The sequence below is a fragment of the Carcharodon carcharias genome, chromosome 15, assembly GCF_017639515.1.
Source record: "Carcharodon carcharias isolate sCarCar2 chromosome 15, sCarCar2.pri, whole genome shotgun sequence".
In the NCBI taxonomy this organism is placed as follows: domain Eukaryota; kingdom Metazoa; phylum Chordata; class Chondrichthyes; order Lamniformes; family Lamnidae; genus Carcharodon; species Carcharodon carcharias.
The window spans coordinates 130,240,530-130,261,867 of NC_054481.1; the positions used below are offsets into that span (position 1 = coordinate 130,240,530).

The following is a 21,338-nucleotide window of genomic DNA, read 5'->3' on the forward strand; positions in this document are numbered from 1 at the left end:
TATCACCGTTCCTTCACTGTTGCTGGGTTAAAATCCTGGAACTCCCTCCCTATCAGCACTGTGGGTGTACCTACACCACATGGACTGCAGCGGTTCAAGGAGGCAGCTCACCACCACCTTCTCAAATGCAATTAGGGATGGGTAATAAATGCTGGCCCAGACAGCAACACCCACATCCCATCAATCAATAAAAAAAGGTTCCACGCTCTCCATCAATGGGTTACACTCTATTTTGATGTGTGGATTTGATCATCATTAACTGTTCTTATTTTAATAGTTTCATACTATACAATATCTGCATGCAAAAGTGAAATTAACCCTCCAGTCTAGATGTTACACTTTAGTGAGTAGCATCTTGGGAAGTGCATTGTGTTGTTCATCACAAGCTTCCTGCCTCTTGTGATTTGCTGCTGACAGCGATATGGGATGTGTTTTACATCCACTCCTATGTGATTGGCTGCATTATAACGCTACGCAAATAACAGAAAATAAGTCACCCAACTATGTATCCGTCTAGGTGATCAAGTGTGTGCTAAGTGCCATTTCATTCGTATTTTTTCAGGCAAACTGGAAGCCACTGCTGATGTTAATACTGCATCACCCTCGCCCACATCCACAGAGCAAGTTGACCCCATCAAAACAGCTGAGATCAGGGGTGAATGCCGGGGTCGATGAAACTCCTGCTTATTGGGGATTTGCAAGGTTGGAAAATTCTGCGCTCATCCAACTCGCTGTTGATGAAAGCAGTGGCCATGGAGAACTTTGCCTTGGTACTTTTTTTTTTAAAGTGATAGGCTCAGTGAGCTAAAGCCTTATGAAATCAGCAGAAGTGGACTTCGTCTGGGCCTTATGGTATGCTGCAATCTTGTATGATGTGTATTGATGAAAGAGCTTCTCTCCCCCTACCTGTTTGAGTCATCATTGAAAAGACAGGTGCCCAAGTTACTAGTTTAGTCCTCCTGTGAAAAACACTTTATTCTGAACATTCGCTTGGCTTGCTACTATGTACACACAGAAATCTAGCACTATGACGTCCCAACATCATCTCAAGGACTGGGTGCTGTAGTCGTAGGATTAGGATTGTGGATCCTAAAGTTCCTATGGATCCTAAAGTTGCCAATTCAACTCCCCCCCCCACCACCCCACACACTCGCCCGCCCCATTTGTTTGGATGAGATGTTAAACTGAGGCCCCTCTTCCCCTTCTGCCTCCTCGGGGTGATGTAAAAGATCCCAGGACTCAACTTTGAAGAGGAGCAGATGCTCTCCCTCATGTACTGGTCAATATTTATCCCTATGTCAACATCACTAAAAACAGTTTAACTGGTCATTAACACATTGCTGTTTGTGGGAGCTTGCTGTGTACGAATTGGTTGCTATGTTTGCTACATTATGACAGTGAGCACACTGCAAATGTACTTCATTGGCTGTAAAAAGTCAGCTGTGAAAGACACAATATAAATGCAAGTCTTTCTTTTCTAACTTACAATCCTTGCTATTTCTCCTCCCCCTCCTTCAGGTACCAGGCCCTAAGAGAGCATTGGCGACCATGGACTTCCATTGGATTGGTCATGATGATGCTTGGCAAAGTGCTGCTGTGGTTTGCTGTTACCTTCTGCAGTGCGGCCGACCAGGAAACTCTCGCACTCTTTTACTGTCTGCCATGTGACTCTCATTTAATCCCTGAGCCACCACAAAATTGAAGCGGGCTCAGGGATAATTAGTGTCAATTGGTTCATTAATTCCCAGCCAGTGGCCGCGAACCCCACATCAGCCCCTTCCGCCCCCTAACTTCATCGGGGGAGGTTTTGCTGCTGCTGGGAGACTGATGCAGGGCTTCTCCCCGTGGGCCTGGCTACCACCTTACTCCCCGTGGGCCTGGCCACCATCTTACTCCCACAAGGGGCTGCATTAAATCCAGCCCAAATAAATCCCAGCAGGAGATAGTCCTGAGTTTGTTTTAATAGGGAATTCTCAAAAAGGAGATCTAAAGAAAGAGAAGTGTGAATGAACCGAACACGTCTGGGAAAACAACAGTTAGAGAAAGGAGACAATTTCCTATTGCTAATCAACATTAACAGATAGAGATGATAATGTGGACTCCAAAGAAGTATTTAGTCTAAATAAAAAATGCTGCTTTTACCTCAAAGAAATGATAGTTTTGAAGATATTCAGACTTCAGTGTGATTTTATTTAATCTTTTATCACTACGAAATTAGTACTTGAAAACTCACATAAGGAAATGAATATGCACCAGCCAGAAATAGGATCCAAGAAGACTCTCAGTCAAACCATAAAAGGCAACTTTAACTGTCAAATCCACTGGGCTTTCCATAGACCTACTCTCTTGAAGAAAGTGAAAGATGTGTTGGTTTTCCGACTGGGCTCAATCGCTGGAAGGACAAGGTTGATCTCTATCACTGGTCTTGTAGTTCCAACAACATGGTAAGTAACACTGGAGCAGACTGGTATTTTTGTGTGAATGCAGGTGGACAATTAGAGATTGTTTCCTTATGTTAAAAAATGGATTGAAACGGACTATCAGAATGTAGGCTCAATGACGAAACCTGTGTAACGTAGTTATAAATATAATTTTAAGATAGGGGTCCATGTTTCTTCTGCGTTTCCATTGTTTTGAAATGAAATTATTGACCCTGTTCCCAGCCAAGTAGTTTAATCAGCCATTGCACCACACGCAAATATAGAAGGTTTTAAAATGTGTAGGTGCGAGGACATAGTGAAATGATGGACAAAATTGGTCGACCATAAGCGTGACTGACAACTAGAAAATGTTTTAACGTATTAGCATTTTTGTTGAGTTAACAAATGCAATGTCGAGGGTTTTCAGTATTTTGTAGAAACACATCTAAACAACACAGTTAAAAGGTAGAATTTGGCTTCCGACTTCCTACCAGCATGACTGATGAATCCATTGTCTCTGCTGCACCTTCTAATGAGCTGTGCAACCAAGCAAGGCCTGGCTTTATTGAATAGATCATAGCCAGAGCAACAGTCTCTCACTACAAGTGATTTTTGCAGCAGTGGACTAGGGAAATGGTGGGATCCGCTGCCAAGTGACAGAATCCTTGTAGATGATTAATCAGAAAGGTGTTGCAAACACTTCCTCCTATTTTTAGTATCTATCTTGCTCCGGCTTTTTATTTACAAGCTTTGCATGTTTAAAAACTGTTGGAAATGATTAATTTTATGAATGCACTTCTAAGATCAAAACTAATACTTTGAATATAATAATTCAAATAAAAATGAATTGTAAGAGTTAAATGACCTTCTGAATTAAAATGATTTATTTGTGATTTCCAGAACAAATTATGAGGTTGAGAGCAGTTAGAATCAGTTTGGCGAGTTGACGTTAATATGTGCAACAAGCTAATCAGAGGAAATTGTCATCAATGATTATCACAGAATCGTAGAATGGTTACAGCACAGAAGGAGGCCATTCAGCCCATTGTGCCTGTACTGGCTCTATGAAGGAACAATTTACCTCAATCCACTCCCTTGCCTTCTCCCTGTAGCCCGGCACATTCTTCCTTTTCAGACAACAACCCAATTCATCTTTAAAAGCCTCAACTGACTCTGCCCCCACCACACTCTCAGGCAGTGCATTCCAGGTCCTAACCACTCGCTGCGTGAAAAAGTTTCTCCTCATGTCATCATTGCTTTTTTTGCCAATTACCTTAAATCTGTGCCCTCTGGTTCTCAGTCCTTCCATCAATGGGAGCAGTTTCTCCCTAACTACTCTGCTCAGACCCCTCATGATTTGAATACCTTGTTCAAATCTCCTCTCAACCTTTGCTTCTTTGAGGAAAACAGTCCCAACCTCTCCAATCGATCCACATAACAAGAGTTGCATGTAATCATTAATTTTAAAAAGTAATAAGTGGAACTGCTGGGAAGATATAATGGAATTGCAGGTAAGCATCAAATTTGATGGGATTATTCCCATATAACACTGCACACAGGCCCTGGAGTTTCTAAAAGCGAATTGTCTGTCCTTTACCATCCAGCCATTTTGCCAGAATTTATTTCCTCCCCTCACTATGCATTCTGTCCCTTTCCTTGACATCCATTTCCAAAGCCCCCCCAACCCACCCATGCGACATCTCCACTCTCTCATCATCCATTCTTTCTCTACTCTTCCCCTGCCTCCCCTTTCTTTCACCCCCTCCTTGTCTCTTCATGTCCTCCTCTACCCTCCCATTCCTTCTTCTCTGGTCACCTGCATTTCCTCTCCTCTCCCTTTCCCTTGCCTAGCTGTTTAGTTGTCACCTGGCTAAAATCCTAACTAAGTCCTTCTTCCTTTCCTAGCATGTCCCAGCAGGGACAGCTGACATCGCCAACCCCACATACTGTGGTGGGGACCAATAGAATTAGAAGGTGCCAGACTGGAGGGGGCGCGAAAGGGTGGGTGGGGGGGAAGTGAGAGATTGTGAGCACAGCTGGAGTATGAAGCAGATGTCGTGCTGATTTTTGTTAGCTGGAAAAAGTGGTAAAAACTGGGAAATAAGAGCACTGATCTGAACTGGCCTTATTTATGCAAATACTGCCATAATTGTCAGGGATTCCACCCCACTCCAGAACAGCCCTGGTCGGCACCTCTGGGCCTAACAGATATACTGTGGTTTGATAATTGAACACAAAGCCCGTAGAATGCTAAGTTGCTGGTTCATGACTGGATCTTCCACGTTGAGAATTCCTGAGTAGAACTAACTCCTTCACCATAGTAAATAAGGGGGAATGCGGAGGATAATTCAGGCCCCGCTACTGATTAACACTGAGGTGCCATTATCCTGAAGACGAGTCAGTTTCTCTCCCTTACGGCCAGAATATTGAATATGGGGCTTGTGTGTGAAAAAGGGGTAAGAATCTCTAACATTAAAAACCTGGGCTTCGAGATTTTGAGCAGCTGCTGAGTGTTTTGCTCACACATGTCAATTAGGGAAGGAAATCTGCTGCTGTTACCCGGTCTGGCCTACATGTGACCCACAGCAAGGTGGTTGATTTTTAACCACCTTCTGAAATGGCTGAGCAAACCACTCAGTTCAAGGGCAATTAGGGAATAGGCAACAAATGCTGGCCTTGCTACACCCACACCCCATGAAAGAATGAAGAGAAAAAATGATGCACTCTTCTTTGTTTTTAATTGTTTCTCATTCATCTATGACATTTACAGCCATTGACCGCTGAGCTACTTTCCGAGTACAAGGGAGTGTTTGAAATGTTCGATGAAGAAGGGAATGGATTAGTGAAAACAGCTGATTTGGCCAAACTCATGAGTCTATTGGGCATCAACCTCACCAAACGGGATTTGGCACAAATGGCCAAAGATGTGGATAAAGATGGTGAGAAAACATTTTCTGCTTTCCTGCTGAGATGTCTTTACTAATGGATAGAAAGGTTGGTTCATTAATGAAATAACATTAATATCGGAAACACTACCGCTCAGTAAAATAAAAACAATATTAATAATCCATGGAGAACAGGCAGTATATTGGGGATAAGAGGATAACTATTTCCGGAGAGCTAACACAGAGGTGATGGGCCAAATGACCTACTTGTGCACCATTTCATTCCAATTGTTAGTTTAGCTGGGAGGTTTTTAACACCTTCCCAGTGGCTCAGTAAGTAAATGAGTTACCTGCAGTGGTGCTGAGGTATTGTAACCCAGGAGGATTCTAGGGCTAAGCTACAGCTCGAGTTATGCTAACTCAGCCTGGCTCCGTGACGTTAGGAAGGTTACAATTGGTACCAAGTTATGGATGGAACAAAAATGAGACATGGATTTTTCCCCTCAGCGCTGTCCAATGGCATTCCATGCAGGGTGTGCGCCTGTGTTCAGATATCGAGTGAGAAAAGAATCAGCCGCCTCCAACTGTTACATTCCTGCTGACACTCATTAATTATACTCACATATGAAAAGCAGCCCCCGGAACATGACAGCAGAGGACTGCAGGCAGTCATAGATGTGTATCCAACGTGAGTATTTCAGGAGAGGAGGTGCAGTATAAACTGCTTACATTAAAGCTGGAAAGAGTGGGACTGAGATAACTCTATAACCTACAAATTCCGTCAGGACAGATGATACATTGACCCACCACCTCATCGGCAGGACAGGTTTCTTCCAGATCAGCTCCCTCAAGTGTCATGGACTTTGGAGATGCACACCCTGAATCCTTTATTTAAGTCAGGTAGACATCGCTTGGGTGTATGTGGTGGCTCAGGGTCACTACCCTGTATTGGCTGTCACTGAGCTGCAGATTGGGAAGGCTCCAGGTTCAGTTCCTGGTCCATCCTGTGTTCAGTGATCTCAGTCAGTGTATCAACGTCACAGTTAGCTCCCCACTGCTACCAAATGATCCCTGTGCGAAACCAAGCGAGTACACTCGCTTGGAAACCAAGTGTACATGGATGTGTGCATGAGTATGTGAGTGGCTGTGAGAGAGTCTGTGACTCGGTTTTTAAAAATTTATTCATTCATGTGGGTGTCACTGGCCAGGCCAGCACTGATTCCCCATCCCTAATTGTCCTGGAGAAGGTGGTGGTGAGCCGCCTTCTTGAACCGCTGCAGTCCATGTGGTGTAGGTACACCCACAGTGCTGTTAGGGAGGGAGTTCCAGCATTTTGACTAGATATGAACATCATTTGACCAGGAGGATCAGTCTCAAATGGTGAAATAGAGTAATACTTGGGCGAGGTAAGCAATTCACCAGTGGAAGTATACTGGAGCATGAGTCAGCACCTTCTAAAAGAGGAAATGCTGCATAAAATAGAAACAGATACACGGTTCAAAATGCAGGTTAATTTCCTTCCATGATAGCCTGATATTCTGCTGTTCAATAATGATTGTTCTTAGCAAAGACCATGAACTGGCCTTAACAGTTGTTTGGTAGAACAGAACATGAGAATTGCTGGAAAAAAGAGACAATTTTTGTTGAAGCTTTTCATCATGCACTCATCAGGACAATTCGCATGAAAATGTAAATTAAGGGGAAACAACATAGTTACATTGCATGAGAAGAGACTGCTGATTAGATGGCAAATGGACTCTGATTGGTAGAGGTGTTGTCAAGGAGAATGCACCAGTTGATGGTGACTGGCAGTTAACTGCCAAACATTGTTTGAAATTTAAACCAGGCAGTTTGACTTTGTTTGGACAAGATTTTGCCCTGGTGAATGAACCAGCGAATGGCTGTCACTTATTTTGTTTAGCTGAAACAGGTGCAATGTGTGTACATGTTCTTTCTGTCTGCAAAGAACAGGGCCCCGTGTATTAATACATGTAGCTTTCAGTAAAGGCAATTGTGCCACACTACAAGCTCGACTGACAATCTTAAATTGCTTGTCAGCATGATTTTTAGCACTGAGGATTATTTAGCAACTGTTGTCCAATTGCAGAATCACATTTAATGTTGGATCCTGCGTTTTGAGTTTTACAAGCAAGGGCTGGTTGGATGCAGTCTGTACCCTGCCCATTGCAAACAGTGGCTGGGACATGCTGTTTGATACGATCTGCCAGTCTTTGTGACATACGGCCTGCATACCTAGCATCACGCTGGCACTGAAATTCATATACCCATTACTCATTTGTGTGATAGGCAAAACGTTTTTTTGACTTGACGGCAGCTTCCTGTTTGTGGCGAATACCACTCTTGTTGCTGCTGCATAGTAGCAGCGTGAAGCAGCTAGCTTCACCTGTTGCTAAAATTTTTGAGATACTTTGCTCTTCCAGGGTGATCTGAAGTAGCCTGGGTACTTTGCAGGGCCAAAAGTGATGTCTTTAGGCCCGTTCATGAGTCTGCGTGAAATACAGCGCGAAACGATCTGAACTGGGTGGCCATTATCCTGCAGGATGTCTTTGATGCCCCTATTTCAGCATCAAGCTTGCATGGTGAGCAAATGGTTCGGGCCCCGTTTACAAGGCTGCCAATAAGACCAATCTTATAGCGCGTGGAACTGTAAGAATTCCAAAGTGTATATTGACCAGTGAGGATAGGCTTGCGGTAGATCATGGTAGAGAACCCATTGGCTGATTTCTCAACTAGTATGTCAGAAAAGCATTTGACTGCTCCATTTCAAAGGAGAATTTGAGCACAAGATGGAACCCATTAAGACATCCAGAAAATTATTACCTGCTGCTGTGGATTTAAATACAGCAAACGTATCATCCACATATCGGAAATATGCAAAGTGTAGGTTGTTAGGTGTCATTCCATTGAAGACACATTTCTCATGGAGCCCAACAAAGATGTTTGTGAGAGCTGGGCCTGGAGGGGATCCCATGGCAACACCACCTATTTGGGTATACATGGTGTCATTAAAACTGAACTCAACTGCAGGAGATGCTGAGTTCATAAGCTCAGTGAATACTGATTCACACAATGGTGGCAGGTCTAGATTGCCATGCACTGCAGCATTATCTCATGGAGACCTAGATCTGCCACCATTGCATGAATCATTGAGCTTATGAACTCGGCAACTTGCACAGTTGAGTTCAGTTTAAATGACACCATGTATGCACAAATAGGTGGTGCTGCCATGGGAACCCCTCTAGGCCCAATTCCCACAAACATCTTTGTTGGGTTCCATGAAAAATATGTCTTTAATGGAATGACACCTAAGCTCCTACCCCTCGCATATTTCTGATATGTGGATGGTACGTTTGCTATATTTAAATCCGCAGCTGCATGTAATAATTTCCTTTCATGTCTTAATGTGCTCCATCCTGTGCTCAAATTCATCTTTAAAATGGAACAGTCAAATCAACTCCCTTTCCCTTGACGTACTAGTTGAGAAGTCTGCCTGGGGGTTGTCTACCACAGTCCACCGCAAGCCTACCTTCACTGGTCAACAACTTGTTGGGATTCTTACAATTCCACGTGCTATAAGATTGGCCTTATCGGCAACAAATAAGGCCCGAGCCATTTGCTCACCATGCAAACTTACTGTTGAAATAGGGGCATCAAAGACATCCTGCAGGATAATGGCTACCCTGATAAGATCATTTTGCGCTATATATCATGCAAACTCATAAAAGGCTATCACTTCCAACCCTGAAAAGTACCCAGTCTACCTCAGATTACCCTAGAAGGGCAAGGTATTTCAAAACTTTGAGCAACAGGTGAAGTTAACTGTTTCATGCTGCTACTATGCAGTAGCAACACAAGTGGTATTCACAATTAACAGGATGCTGCTGTCAAGCCAAAAAGACTTTCTGCCTATCACACAAATGAGTAATGTGATATATGAATTTCAGTGCCAGTGTGATGCTAGGTATGTAGGCTATATGTCCCAAAGACCAGCTACCTGGTTTAAATTTCAAACAATGTTTGGCAGTTGTCTGTCAGTCACCATCAACTGGTGTATTCTCCATGGCAATACCTCTACCAATCAGAGTCCACTCGCCAACCAATTGCCACTCTCTTCTCATACAGTATAAATATGTTTTAAAATTTTCACTTTATACATTAATGACCTGGATGAAGGAACTGAGGGCATTCTGGCTAAGTTTGCAGATGATACAAAGATAAGTGAAGGGACAGGTAGTATTGAGGAGGCGGGGAGGCTGAAGAAGGATTTAGATACATTAGGAGAATGGGCAAAGAAGTGGCAGATGGAATACAATGTGGTGAAGTGTGAGGTCATGCACTTTGGTAGGAAGAATAGAGGTATAGACTTTTTTCTAAATGGGGAGAGAATTCAGAAATCTGGAGTGCAAAGGGACTTGGGAGTCCTAGTCCAGGATTCTCTTAAGGTTAACTTGCAGGTTGAGTCGGTAGTTAGGAAGGCAAATGCAATGTTGGCATTTATTTCGAGAGGACTGGAATATAAAAGCAGTGATGTGCTGCTGAGGCTTTATAAGGCTCTGGTCAGACCACATTTAGATTATTGTGAGCAATTTTGGGACCCGTATCTCAGGAAGGATGTTCTGGCCCTGGAGAGGGTCCAGAGGAGGTTCATGAGAATGATCCCAGGAACGAAAGTCTTAACATATGAGGAACGTTTGAGGTTTCTGCGTCTATACTGAATGGAGTTTGGAAGGATGAGGGGGGGATCTGATTGAAACTTACAGAAAACTGAAAGGCCTGGATAGAGTGGACATGGGGAAGATGTTTCCATTAGTAGGAGAGACTAGGACCCGAGGGCAAGCCTCAGAGTAAAAGGAAGACCTTTTAGAACAGAGATGAAGAGAAACTTCTTTAGCTAGAGAGTGGTGAATCTATGGAGTTCATTGCCACAGAAGGCTGTGGAGGCCAGGTCATTGAGTGTATTTAAGACTGAGATAGATAGGTTCTTGATTGGTAAGGGGATCAAAGGTTACGGGGAGAAGTCGGGAGAATGGGGTTGAGAAACTTATCAGCCATGATTGAATGGTGGAGCAGACTCAATGGGCTGAATGGCCTAATTTCTGCTCCTATGTCTGATGGTCTTATGTTGTTTCCCCTAATTTGGTATTTTCTTGCAAATTGTCCTGATGAGTGCAAGACAAAAAGCTTAAAAAAAAGTCTCTTTTTTCAGCAACAGTCAACTGACCTTAAATTGAAATGGTAACAAGGAAAGATAAAATAGAAATCTCTTGTCAAATGTACAGTTGTACAGGGAAAGAAGTTCACAATTGTTCTGGTATTTATGTGACAGGGAAAGGTGCATTTAACTGTGAAAATTTCCTGGCCTTGATGGGAGATTACCATGAAAAAGCGAAGAATCAGGATAAAGAACTCAAGGAGGCCTTCCTGGTGTTTGACCCTGACAGAAAGGGTTACATTGACTGGAACACCTTAAAGTGAGTAGTTTCATTGTCCGCAAATAATTACAGTAGAACAAGCACTTTCTGCTGTAAGATTTAAGATTCATCCTGAAGGTGTTTAGAATCTATACTTGTAGCTTTTTACTTGTGCTCCTTGTGTTTTGTATAATCTGTTCTTCTTGCTTCTCATCAATTTTAAATATCGATCGCACTTGTAAATCTATTCTCACAAAATGGCTCCTCCCATTAAATATCAAACTGTTACCTCACTCTGCAGTTCCACAAAACAGGGTCAAATGTTTACTCTTTGCTACAAAGCATCCCTTAAACCACACCTCAATCAGTGTTGCTTTTCTTGGTGTTGGCATTTTGGAGCAGTTTAGCAAAAACACCTTGGAATTTAAATTATGATTGGAAGTTGTAGCAATAAGAGCATTCAGAGATGGTCAAATATTCTGTAGAACAATATCTTTAATGTGCTATTGGTCTGGGGACACTGTAATTTATAGGGTGAATAATGGTTTGAATAACGGAGATACAAATGCTAAAAGCAATGGAAAAAAGTCCTTACATTAACGTAGCAGCTTCTCAAACCTCTCGGAAAGATTTCAAAGTGCTTCACATACAGTGCATTAGTGTTAAAGTACAGCAACTCTTGTCATTTAGTTAGATTGATCAATTTTGTCATTTGCAAGATCCCACCAACAAACATGAGGTGAGTTATAGAGGCATTAATGCACAGAAGAAGGAGATTCAGCCCATTGAGTCCATGCTGGCAATGACCAATCATATATTATTGATGGTGTGAATGAAGATTTTGGAGTTTTGTTTGACTCTCGCTGGAGAGCAGCAGAAATTTCGTGAAGGTTTCTCTTAAATGATTAAGCAAGTGGGACAAAGTCTGTGATAGACTTCCAGCATCTCCAAAACATCATGGGAAAAATTTTCCACTGCGTTTGCACCCAGACTGTGCACCATTCTCAGGTGCAAAGCTGTTGTTAGGAGATTTAATTTAAACAGCCCTGATTTTCTTTTACCACCCATCCATAAACAGAAAGGTGTTTTGATTTGCTTTCCCCTCCATAAGTGGTGGCGTGCTACCCAACCCCTTGGTTTTGGTGTGATTCTAATTTCCCACTAATAATCCCTAACTCAAGTTAGGATGAACTCAGAGGGTTAGTTTATTTGCACACACTGAAAATGCCAGCGGGGGGTGGGGGGTGGTCAGTTTGCTATGTAGCCCCCTGTGCATTCATGCAATAAAGAGGGATGGAGAAAGAAAGATTCATAGGACACAGACCACAGAGACTTAGAGTCCAGAATCAAAGTCAAATGGTGCATTCCTTCACAGAGGTTGGCAGGCTCAAAACTGATGCTGGATAATTCACTTTTCCAGTAGGGTTCCATGGTGAGATAGGCATGCAGAGATGAATTAGTCTTGTAGGCATGTTACAAATATAAAAGTGGGTGTTTGTTATTTTAGACCATTCCGATTTAGCTGTGTACTGCCTAATGCTGGAATCCAGCCGCCTTTTTAAACTGTTTGAATTTGGCAGACATGTAACCATCAGGTAAAGACTCAGACACCACAACAGTAAATAGTATCAAAGTTTATAGATTATTAGCAAGTTTTAGAAGCTTATCAACTAATCAACAGAGGTAAATATACTTATCAATGAAACTCTACAGTTCCATGCTTTCAAATGGCATCTAACCTTGTTAGCTTATTACAATGAATATAATTTTAACGTGAAAATGGTTGGGTTATACTAAAATCTTGTTCCAAGGCTCACTTATGGGCAGGGGAACAGAGGTTCCATCAGGAACAGTGTAGATGGGGCCTGGGCAGAGCCCCTTTTCTGTGCTGCTGCTTGGTAGATGGAAGGATAGCAGACTGAGCTTTGCAGCTCCGCAAGGCAATATTACAGGTTCCACCATCTAGAGGGGCTCATGACACGTGACTCCCACCTCTCCCCTTTGTCTAGGTTATTGAGACTGTTAATATTCCAACCATTAAGTCTTAAAGGGAGACTGCGGGGTCCTTTGTCCTAACAAAGAAATCAGCTCCATTAGCCAGGCCTGGCTTATGAAATGGAGATGGTCTCTGTATAGTTCCCTTTGAATATGGTCTCTGCAGCCCACAGGGGGTCATTCGGGTCCCTTCAGAGGTAATCAGGTGCAAGTTTCTTGCCATTGTAACTCTTTTTGTTCAGGGTCATGGGCAGACTTAGCCACAGACACTTTAAAAGGTCATTGTCCAGTTTTTAAAATTATAGAAATTCATATACATCTTATAAAAAATTAGAATCTGAGGTCTTAGCCTCAGCTTAGCCTTAACCCTGATGCTGATTAAAAGTAGTGGAGTCTACTGGCCCTTTTACAGAGGAACAGGAGGAGGTCATTTATAGTGCCTTCAGCCTGTTCACCTTCAATGACGTTATGGCTGACCTATGACCTAACTCCATATAACTACGATATTTAAAAAAATCATTCATGGGATGTGGGCATCACTGACTAAGCCAGCATTTATTGCCCATCCCCAATTGCCCTTTTTTAAGAGTCAGACCAGGTAAGGACAGCAGATTTCCTTCCCTAAAGGGCATTAGCAAACCAGATGGGTTTTTATGACAATCGGCAATGGTTTCATGGGTCATTATTAGACTTTTAATTCCAGATATCAAATTCAAATTCCACCATCACCATCTGGTGGGATTTGAACCTGGGTCCCTAGAGTTCCCTGGATTACCAGTCCAGTGACAATGCCTCCCCCTATTGACCCATATCCTTTATTATCCCTGGTTAATAGCAATCCCAGTGGTCTTGTGGCACATTGGGTAGCATCACTGCCTCTGATCCAGAAAATCTGGGTTCAAGTCCCACTCCAGGACTTGATGGCCATGGAAGGTGTGTTCGTAACATGGCCAAACAGGTTGGTTATCAACTTGTAAATCCTTCCAACATACACTGATGGCAGGTGTAAGAGTGAGAAGAGATTCTTTGTCAACCATGTGATGGAAAGAATGTTGGAGCCTCTATCATCACTATTCATAGCTCCAGCATATGGAAGTGGATGTTGCCACAGCAACCCAAAGTCCTTGGGGGGCCTGGTTGGTGCCAACAGCATGGGGTTTGATCCCTGTTCTGGCTGGGGTGGATTTGGGCCCTACCTGTGGTGCTGGTGGAGCAGAGAACTCAAAGAGAAGAACAGGAAATCTATCAATCTCAGATTTAAAATTAACAATGGATCTAGCATCAATTGGCATTTGCAGAGGAGAGTTCCATACTTCTACCAACTTTTGTGAGAAGAAACATTTCCTCATCTCACTTCTTACACAGTGCCTTTAATATCCCAAAGTGCCTCACAGGAGAGTAATCAAATAAAATTTAACATTAAGCAACATAAGGTGATATTGGAGCTGATGATCCAATGGTTGAACAAAGAAGTAGGTTTAGGGAGGGAATTCCAGAGCTTGCCAGGTGACATCATAGAAACCATTGCTGGGGTGATGCTGTGGAGGTCAGAATGGGAGGAGTGCTCCGGTCTCAGCAGCCCTACAACAGGAACAGAATTCCAGCCCTAACGTGACAATAAAATGTTCCAAAATCACCGTTAATTTGTAAGGACAGATATTATTTCCAGTTTAAAGCCAGCAGAGGGCAACCTGACATCTCCAAATGGCTTTCCATGATAGGAACTGTGACAAAGGGGGGAATTTTATGCACCCTCCGGCCGGCGGGATTTTCCGGCCCTTCCGAAGTCAATGGACTTCTGACCGGCTCGTTGTATTTTCCAGGCCCCCCGGCCCCACCGTGACAAGGCCATAAAATTCACCCAAAGTTTTCCTTGGATTGGGGGTTGGGAATGGAGGAGGAAGGGGAACATCTTTCCACCAAAATAGAAACGTTCCACTCCAAATTCTGTCTGAACAGTTCTAGTAAATACATTTTCTCTGAAAATAGCATGAGTTTCATTGAACTATAATGATGATCAGCTCCCTGTAATAGCTCAGGACTCTCTTATGCCCGACACTGAGTTCTGCAGCACTTTACCATATCTGTACTGGGGAGCTGCAGCCAACTTCCCATCATATATCAGAACACAAAGAGCAGTGTGCAATCTTTATCATTCGTATGCATTGTGGAATATTTTAATTTCTGACCAAGCTTCATGCTTATTTAATATTTGTCCCTAATATAATTAGCACTGTTGAAACTATTGATTTAGAAAAAAATGTAGCTAATATTTAACTGTGAATGTGGTCGATAGACAAACCATGGATCTAATAATATTTCAACTAATTCTCTATGATTTAATAACTATTTTTACTCTGTCCTTCATTCAAAAATGAAAAGTTTCACATCCAATTTTCTTCTCTTCCCTCCTGAGGGCACTGACCATTGCTGAGGAATAACTTTACCGGATAAGCTATCCTTTGGGATCCTGTCCAGCATGTGAATCTAGACTGTGAAGGCCAGTGGTCTCTCTGGCCATGAGGCAACATAGCTGAGTGCAGATCACCATTACGTTGGGGGAGAGTGCCTCACCCTCGCTCAATATTATTCATGGGTGGCCATTTTCCAATAAGCAGTTATATCCAAAGGTGTAGGGTTCATTTGTAACATTCCCACCTCCACTGTGTCCAGCTCCATTGACTTGGCACAAACATTGAGCTCCTGCAGCCTGTATGATTCAAGTGATCTATTTAGCAACTGAGTCATTATTTTTAATGACTTACATCTAAGATGATTTCTTTTTTGTGATAACCTCACATTTGCTTGTTTTTTATATAAGATACGTCCTGATGAACGCAGGAGAGCCTCTCAATGAAGAAGAAGCAGAACACATGATGAAAGAAGCTGATAAAGATGGTGATGGAACAATTGACTATCAAGGTTGGTTAAAATCACAAATGTGTGGTGGTTAGAAATTGCTGTTGGAGCCAGGCTGGCATTGTAAGGCTACAATCCAGCTGAACTGACACAAAAATCCCATTTCTTTTCTAGAATTTGTCGACATGATGACTGGTGAATCCTTTAAGCTAATCAAGTAAACACACCTGAAGGAAGGTTTCCACCTGGACAGTGAATCACTGGTGCCATATCGAGCAGATAACTGCACAATGGTCAGCATTTATATCAAGACCATTTACATGATGACAAATAGATACTTATTAATTTTTGAGACCTTGTCTTGTTCTGTCTTAAAGTGTCACACAGCTGTCATTTCAGTTTTGAAAGTCATGAAGATCAGTCCAGAAAGATTCTGCTACCTTGTGTCCAGACTGTCTCAAATTGGGATTTGATTCTTCAGTATTTGTAATTGTTGAGTATCTGCTCTCACGTTTCTAACACACAAAAAACACATTGTTAGTTATGGTGAGGTAGGCAACATCAAAGCAGGCATTGTTGGCACTAAAAAAACAAAGGATAAACCTTGTCAATTTTGTGTATATGTGCGTGCGAGTGTGTGTGTGTGTGTATGTGTGTGTGTGTGTGTGTGTGAGGGAAAGTGTGTGCATGTGTGTAAGTGTGTGTGTGAGAGAGAGAAAGTGTGTGTGTGAGAGAGAGAGAGAGAGTGTGTGTGTGAGGGAGAGAGTGCATGTGTGTGTATGAGAGAAAGAGAGAGTGTGTGTGTGTGAGGGAGAGAGTGTATGTGTGTGTATGAGAGAAAGAGAGAGTGTGTGTGTGTGAGGGAGCGAGACTCCAATGAATTGTGGTAGTCACGTTTCTTGGTTCACCGACTGTGTCTCCACTGAAAAAATAAAAAAGAATAATTAGCTTCATCTTCTAAAAATCCATGTTAGACATATTTATGCAGTAGCATTTAAATCACATCAGTTCCAGGGGAGAGGTGTTACAGGAACCAATCCTGCCTAAAACACCCTGAATGACTCGATATAATTATGTTGCCTTCACGCCACATTGACAAATGCTGTACATTTTAAAGTTAAAACGTCAATTTCCAGGATAGTGAAACTGTTTGATGCTGCACATCCTGATGGGAGTGTATAAATCACTACTTGTTTCCTCAAAAATGTCATTAAATTTAACTTTGATTGTGCCAGAAGAAAATCAATTGTTAATATTCTTTGTGGGTATGTGGGTATCCATAAACCCCAGACAGTCCATCCACTGAGGTGCATCCCTTTACTTGTTTATAATTCACATACAAAAAAAAATCAGCCATTGGCTAAACAGATCCATCATGAGAATGAACCTCGTTCCATCTGGTTAAAGAAGTTTTAGTTAACTCACTGAGTTTGGTCCGTCCCAAGTGTTTTTCTACTTTTCATATACTTATATATATTATTGTTAGTATTATACAATATGCCTCCTGATATTTTGTGGTGTACAGCTTTTATTTGGAGATGTTAGTTGACATTTGCTTCTTTTGGAATATACACTCTCCGTACATTTATATAGCACCTGTAATGTCCCTAAAGCACTTTTTAAAAATTTGTTCATGAGATGTGGCATCACCAAGTAATTTGGGCATCACCCAGCATTTATTGCCCATCTCTAATTGCCCTTATTCAGTGGGCATTTAAGAGTCAACCACATTGCTGTGGGTTTGAAGTCACATGTAGGCCAGACCAGGTAAGGACAGCAGATTTCCTTCCCTAAAGGGCATTAGTGAACCAGATGGGTTTTTATGACAATCGGCAATGGTTACGTGGTCATCAGGCTTTTAATTCCAGATTTTTATTGAGTTCAAATTTCCCCAGAGCATTACCTTGGGTCTCTGGAACAATAGTCCAGTGACAATACCACTATGCTACTGCCTCCCCACTTCACAGCCCTTGGGGAACTTATGGTCAGGAAAGTGGACTGGAGGCCACAATCAGATCAGCCATGATCTTATCAAATAATGCAGCAGGCTCAAGGAATCAAACAGCCCACTCCTGGGTCTAACACTTGTTACCCTGTGTGTATGAAGAGTAATCGTGACTGCTGTGAGGTCAGCCTGGTAGCTAGTTTGCACACAGCAAGCTCCCACAAACAGCAATAAGAATAAATGATCAGATAATGTTTTTAGTGATGTTGGTTGAAGGATTAATATTGACCAGGGTGGGATGAGAACACCCCTGTTCTTTCAATCGTGCCACCAGAATTTAAATGTCCACCTGAAAGGGCAGAGCTCAGTTTAAATCCTGATCGCAGAGACAGCGGCCCTGAATTTCCTCTGACTTTCTGCTGCTGGGGCAACAGCAGGGAAACTGAGGAAATTCTGGGGCAACATCTCTGACCATTCAGCAGTCCCTCAGTAATACACTAAGGTACTGAAGTGTTGGTTTGGATTATATACCCAAGTCTCCAGTGAGAACCTTGAATGCACAATTCTATGACCCTGAGAAAAAAGGGCTATGACTGAAACAAGGGAAAACATCTAGAAGAGAATGCTAGTCACAATTAATTGAGAGACATGAAAGGCAGTGTATTATTTAGTAACTACTACGATTTCACTGTTAAGTTCTTTATAACAGAATTATGTGGGATTATGTCAATGTGTTCTGTACGTATTGGAATGCTTAGTCAATACAGTATTCTTTCCTCATGATAACTGGGTCCACACCCCGCTCAGAGTGATGAAATGACTTTGCTTGTCACCCAGTTCTGAGTGGGGTAAGATCTGGAAATTGCTGGGTCTCACCCACAAGCCATAAGGACAGTTGGTGTGTGAAATTCAAAGAAAAACCCTCCAGTTGTATTAAGGAATGGGTTCTGCCCTTTCCACTTTCTACCTCATTCCTGGGGTGGGAGTACATGATGTTGACACTGGCTTCCCAATGCGGAGAAAGGTCCGATTCTCTGGACTTCCTCCAAATGGCCCACACACACACCAATTCACCAATATAGAAATTGTTCTTTTTTCAAAAAAAATGTTCAAGATTAAAAGGGAATAAATTATTTTCACCTTACTAAAAGGCTTCTTCCCATTAGGTTGGTGCACTTACATGAACTCTAAACTAAGCTGCTGAAATCAAAAGATTTGGCACCATAATGAAAGAGCTCAAAAGAATGAGCGACTGAAGCGAGGCATATCAATAAAAACCAATGACCTGAGCTTTTGTGCTGACGCTGAGAATATGATGCAGGTGTTGTTGATATGCACTGGGCACCAGTTATCCCCTATTACTGGTCACACTGGCATGAGGTCAGTTAAGCACCTGATGTGCAATGGATGCCAAAAGGTTTCCCTGAAGTGTTCCAGGGACTCGGTGCCTTTGCAGAGAATACTCACAAAGTTCGTTGTAGCCAGAATTTTTGTGCAACTTAGAGCTCCTTTCTTAATACTGCTGGAATGGCTGAAAATCTTTTAAATGGGATGGGCAGCTCAGAGGAAGCCTATAATTAAAAATGGCTTGGCTCTTCCCGGGTGGCCCTCTTGTTTCTAAAACACGGTCATCTTTACCTCTGTTCCTCACTTCTTCAGTTCCCAAGGGGCAAGGCATTGAGGAGATCATTGTGCCTTAGATCATTCAAACAGAATAAAGGCTCTTTAAAGCTGCTTCTCTCCAATATTCCAAACCCCAACCTCTAATGTGCTCCTAGGCCATTGTGTGCTGAGCACTAGAAGCACTGGAATAAGTGGATCTTGCACCACTGTCTAAGACCAACTCAACATAACCGAGCACACCCAGTACTATGGGCTGGAAATTCCTCCAAGCATACACGTCAAGGACTCAATCATGCAACCATTCTACTAACCTCAAGCTTTTTAAAAAGTTCATTCACGGGATGTGAGCTTCGCTGGCTGGGTCAGCATTTATTGCCCATCCCCAATCTTGAGAAGGTGGGGGTGAGCTGCCTTCTTGAACTGCTGCAGTCCATGTGGTGTAGGTACACCCACAGCGTTGTTAGGAAGGGAGTTCCAGGATTTTGACCCAGCGACAGTGAAGGAACGGCGATATATTTCCAAGTCAGGATGAAAGGCAACTTGCAGGCGGTGGTGTTCCCGTCTATCTGCTGCTCTTGTCCTTCTAGATGTTAGAGGTCATGGGTTTGGAAGGTGCTGTCTAAGGAGCCTTGAAGAATTCCTATGCTCAGATTTCTTGCCCGACTAATTCAAATACATCCCAATGTATAAATGGGCATTAATCAGCAACTCAAGGATACTCACAATCTATTCCTTCAACAGGAAAGTTAAAGCTTGAACTCATTTAATCACCGTTCATACACACCAGGTACAACATGTTTAAGAACTTGTGATCAGGGAAGCTTCTCACTCTTTATCATGATTATAGCGATTCCATAGAATTGTTTACAAAGAAACAGAAAATACAGAGCAAGTCTTATTGACAATTTTTAAAAAAGCCTCAAACAATTACAATAAAACACCAGAAAAATGAATTTATTTCCTGCTGCACCTGAAAATCTGGTCATAGTTTGAAGTGTTTTTGAATGAGAGGCTAATGCACGTGTATCTTGGGGCCAGGGCCATTATTATCAGCACAGATAAGGTTAAGGAGATTAAGGTGCATTGCACTAACACAAGTAGCTAATTTATGGCCAAAATTCCACAACCTTTTCAGTGTTTACTAATTTTGTGCCCCAATTGCAGCAACATGGGCACAAATACACAGGAAATTCCAAACTGCAAACAGTAGCTGTCCTTTTTGCAGTCAAATGTAGAGTCATATAGACCAGGAGGTGCCTAGGTTCAGTTTATGGTCTATTTCGAGATGAGAAAAAAAGAAACACTTGCATTTAGATAGCGCCTTTCATGACCTCAGGATGTCCCAAGGTGTTTTTGAAGTATAATCACTGCCATAATGTAGGAAACGCAGCAATTTGTGCACAGCAAGCTCCCACAAACAGCAATGTGATAATGGCTAGTTTATTTTAGGTGTTGATTGAGGTAAAAATGGTGGGCAGGACACTGTTGAGAATGCCACTGTTCTTTTTCCATTAGTAGCCTCGAGATCCTTTTTGTGCATGAGGGCACAAAGAGTATCTCAGCCAAAGGACTCACCGCCTGGAGTCCAGCATTCCCTTAGTACTTCCCTTAGTCACCCCCCCAACTAGGCAATGTTAAATCTGAAAGACTAAAGTGAGTTCAGCAACTTCAGACCATGAACTCTCTCCTCTATCTTCACCCCTTTTTTAATCCCCTTTTATAATTTACTTATTTTTATTCATTGTTTTATCCACTTTTTAAATCCCTTTTGTCCCATTTTCTATCCTTTCCCCCCCAATTTCCACCCCACTTCGAAAAGGGCCAGCTGTTACTTGATTCATTCCTGTGTATTTGTTCTTTCACAGAGTGCTTACCCTTGTTCTATTATCACATTCTTCTTTCTTACCTTTATGTCACTATCAGCACCTCCTTTAGCCAGTATCACTGCCATTAACACTCCCTTTGTCCTTTAGTTCATGACATTTTTGTCAATCTCTCCTTTGCCCCCACCTATCACTGGCCTTCTATCCAGCTTCACCTGCTGCACCCCTCTTAAAAAGTATAAATTTCATCACATTTCTACCTCTCTTTAGCTCTGAAGAGTCATACAGACTCAAAACATTAACTCTTTCTCTCCCCACAGATGCTGCCAGACCTGCTGAGGTTTTCCAGCATTTTC

At 42.4% G+C, this 21,338-nt stretch overlaps 1 protein-coding gene across 1 annotated transcript; it reads left to right on the top strand.

Annotated features, from left to right (window-relative positions):
• The first annotated feature begins 659 nt into the window (after window positions 1-659).
• LOC121288478 (calglandulin-like) lies at window positions 660-15,856 on the top strand. Its single transcript, XM_041207019.1, has 6 exons — window positions 660-770; window positions 2,337-2,444; window positions 5,191-5,359; window positions 10,653-10,797; window positions 15,554-15,654; window positions 15,766-15,856. The coding sequence occupies exons 1-6, from the start codon at window positions 660-662 to the stop codon at window positions 15,810-15,812; spliced, it is 681 nt and encodes a 226-aa protein (XP_041062953.1). The 3' UTR covers window positions 15,813-15,856.
• The last annotated feature ends 5,482 nt before the right edge of the window (window positions 15,857-21,338 follow it).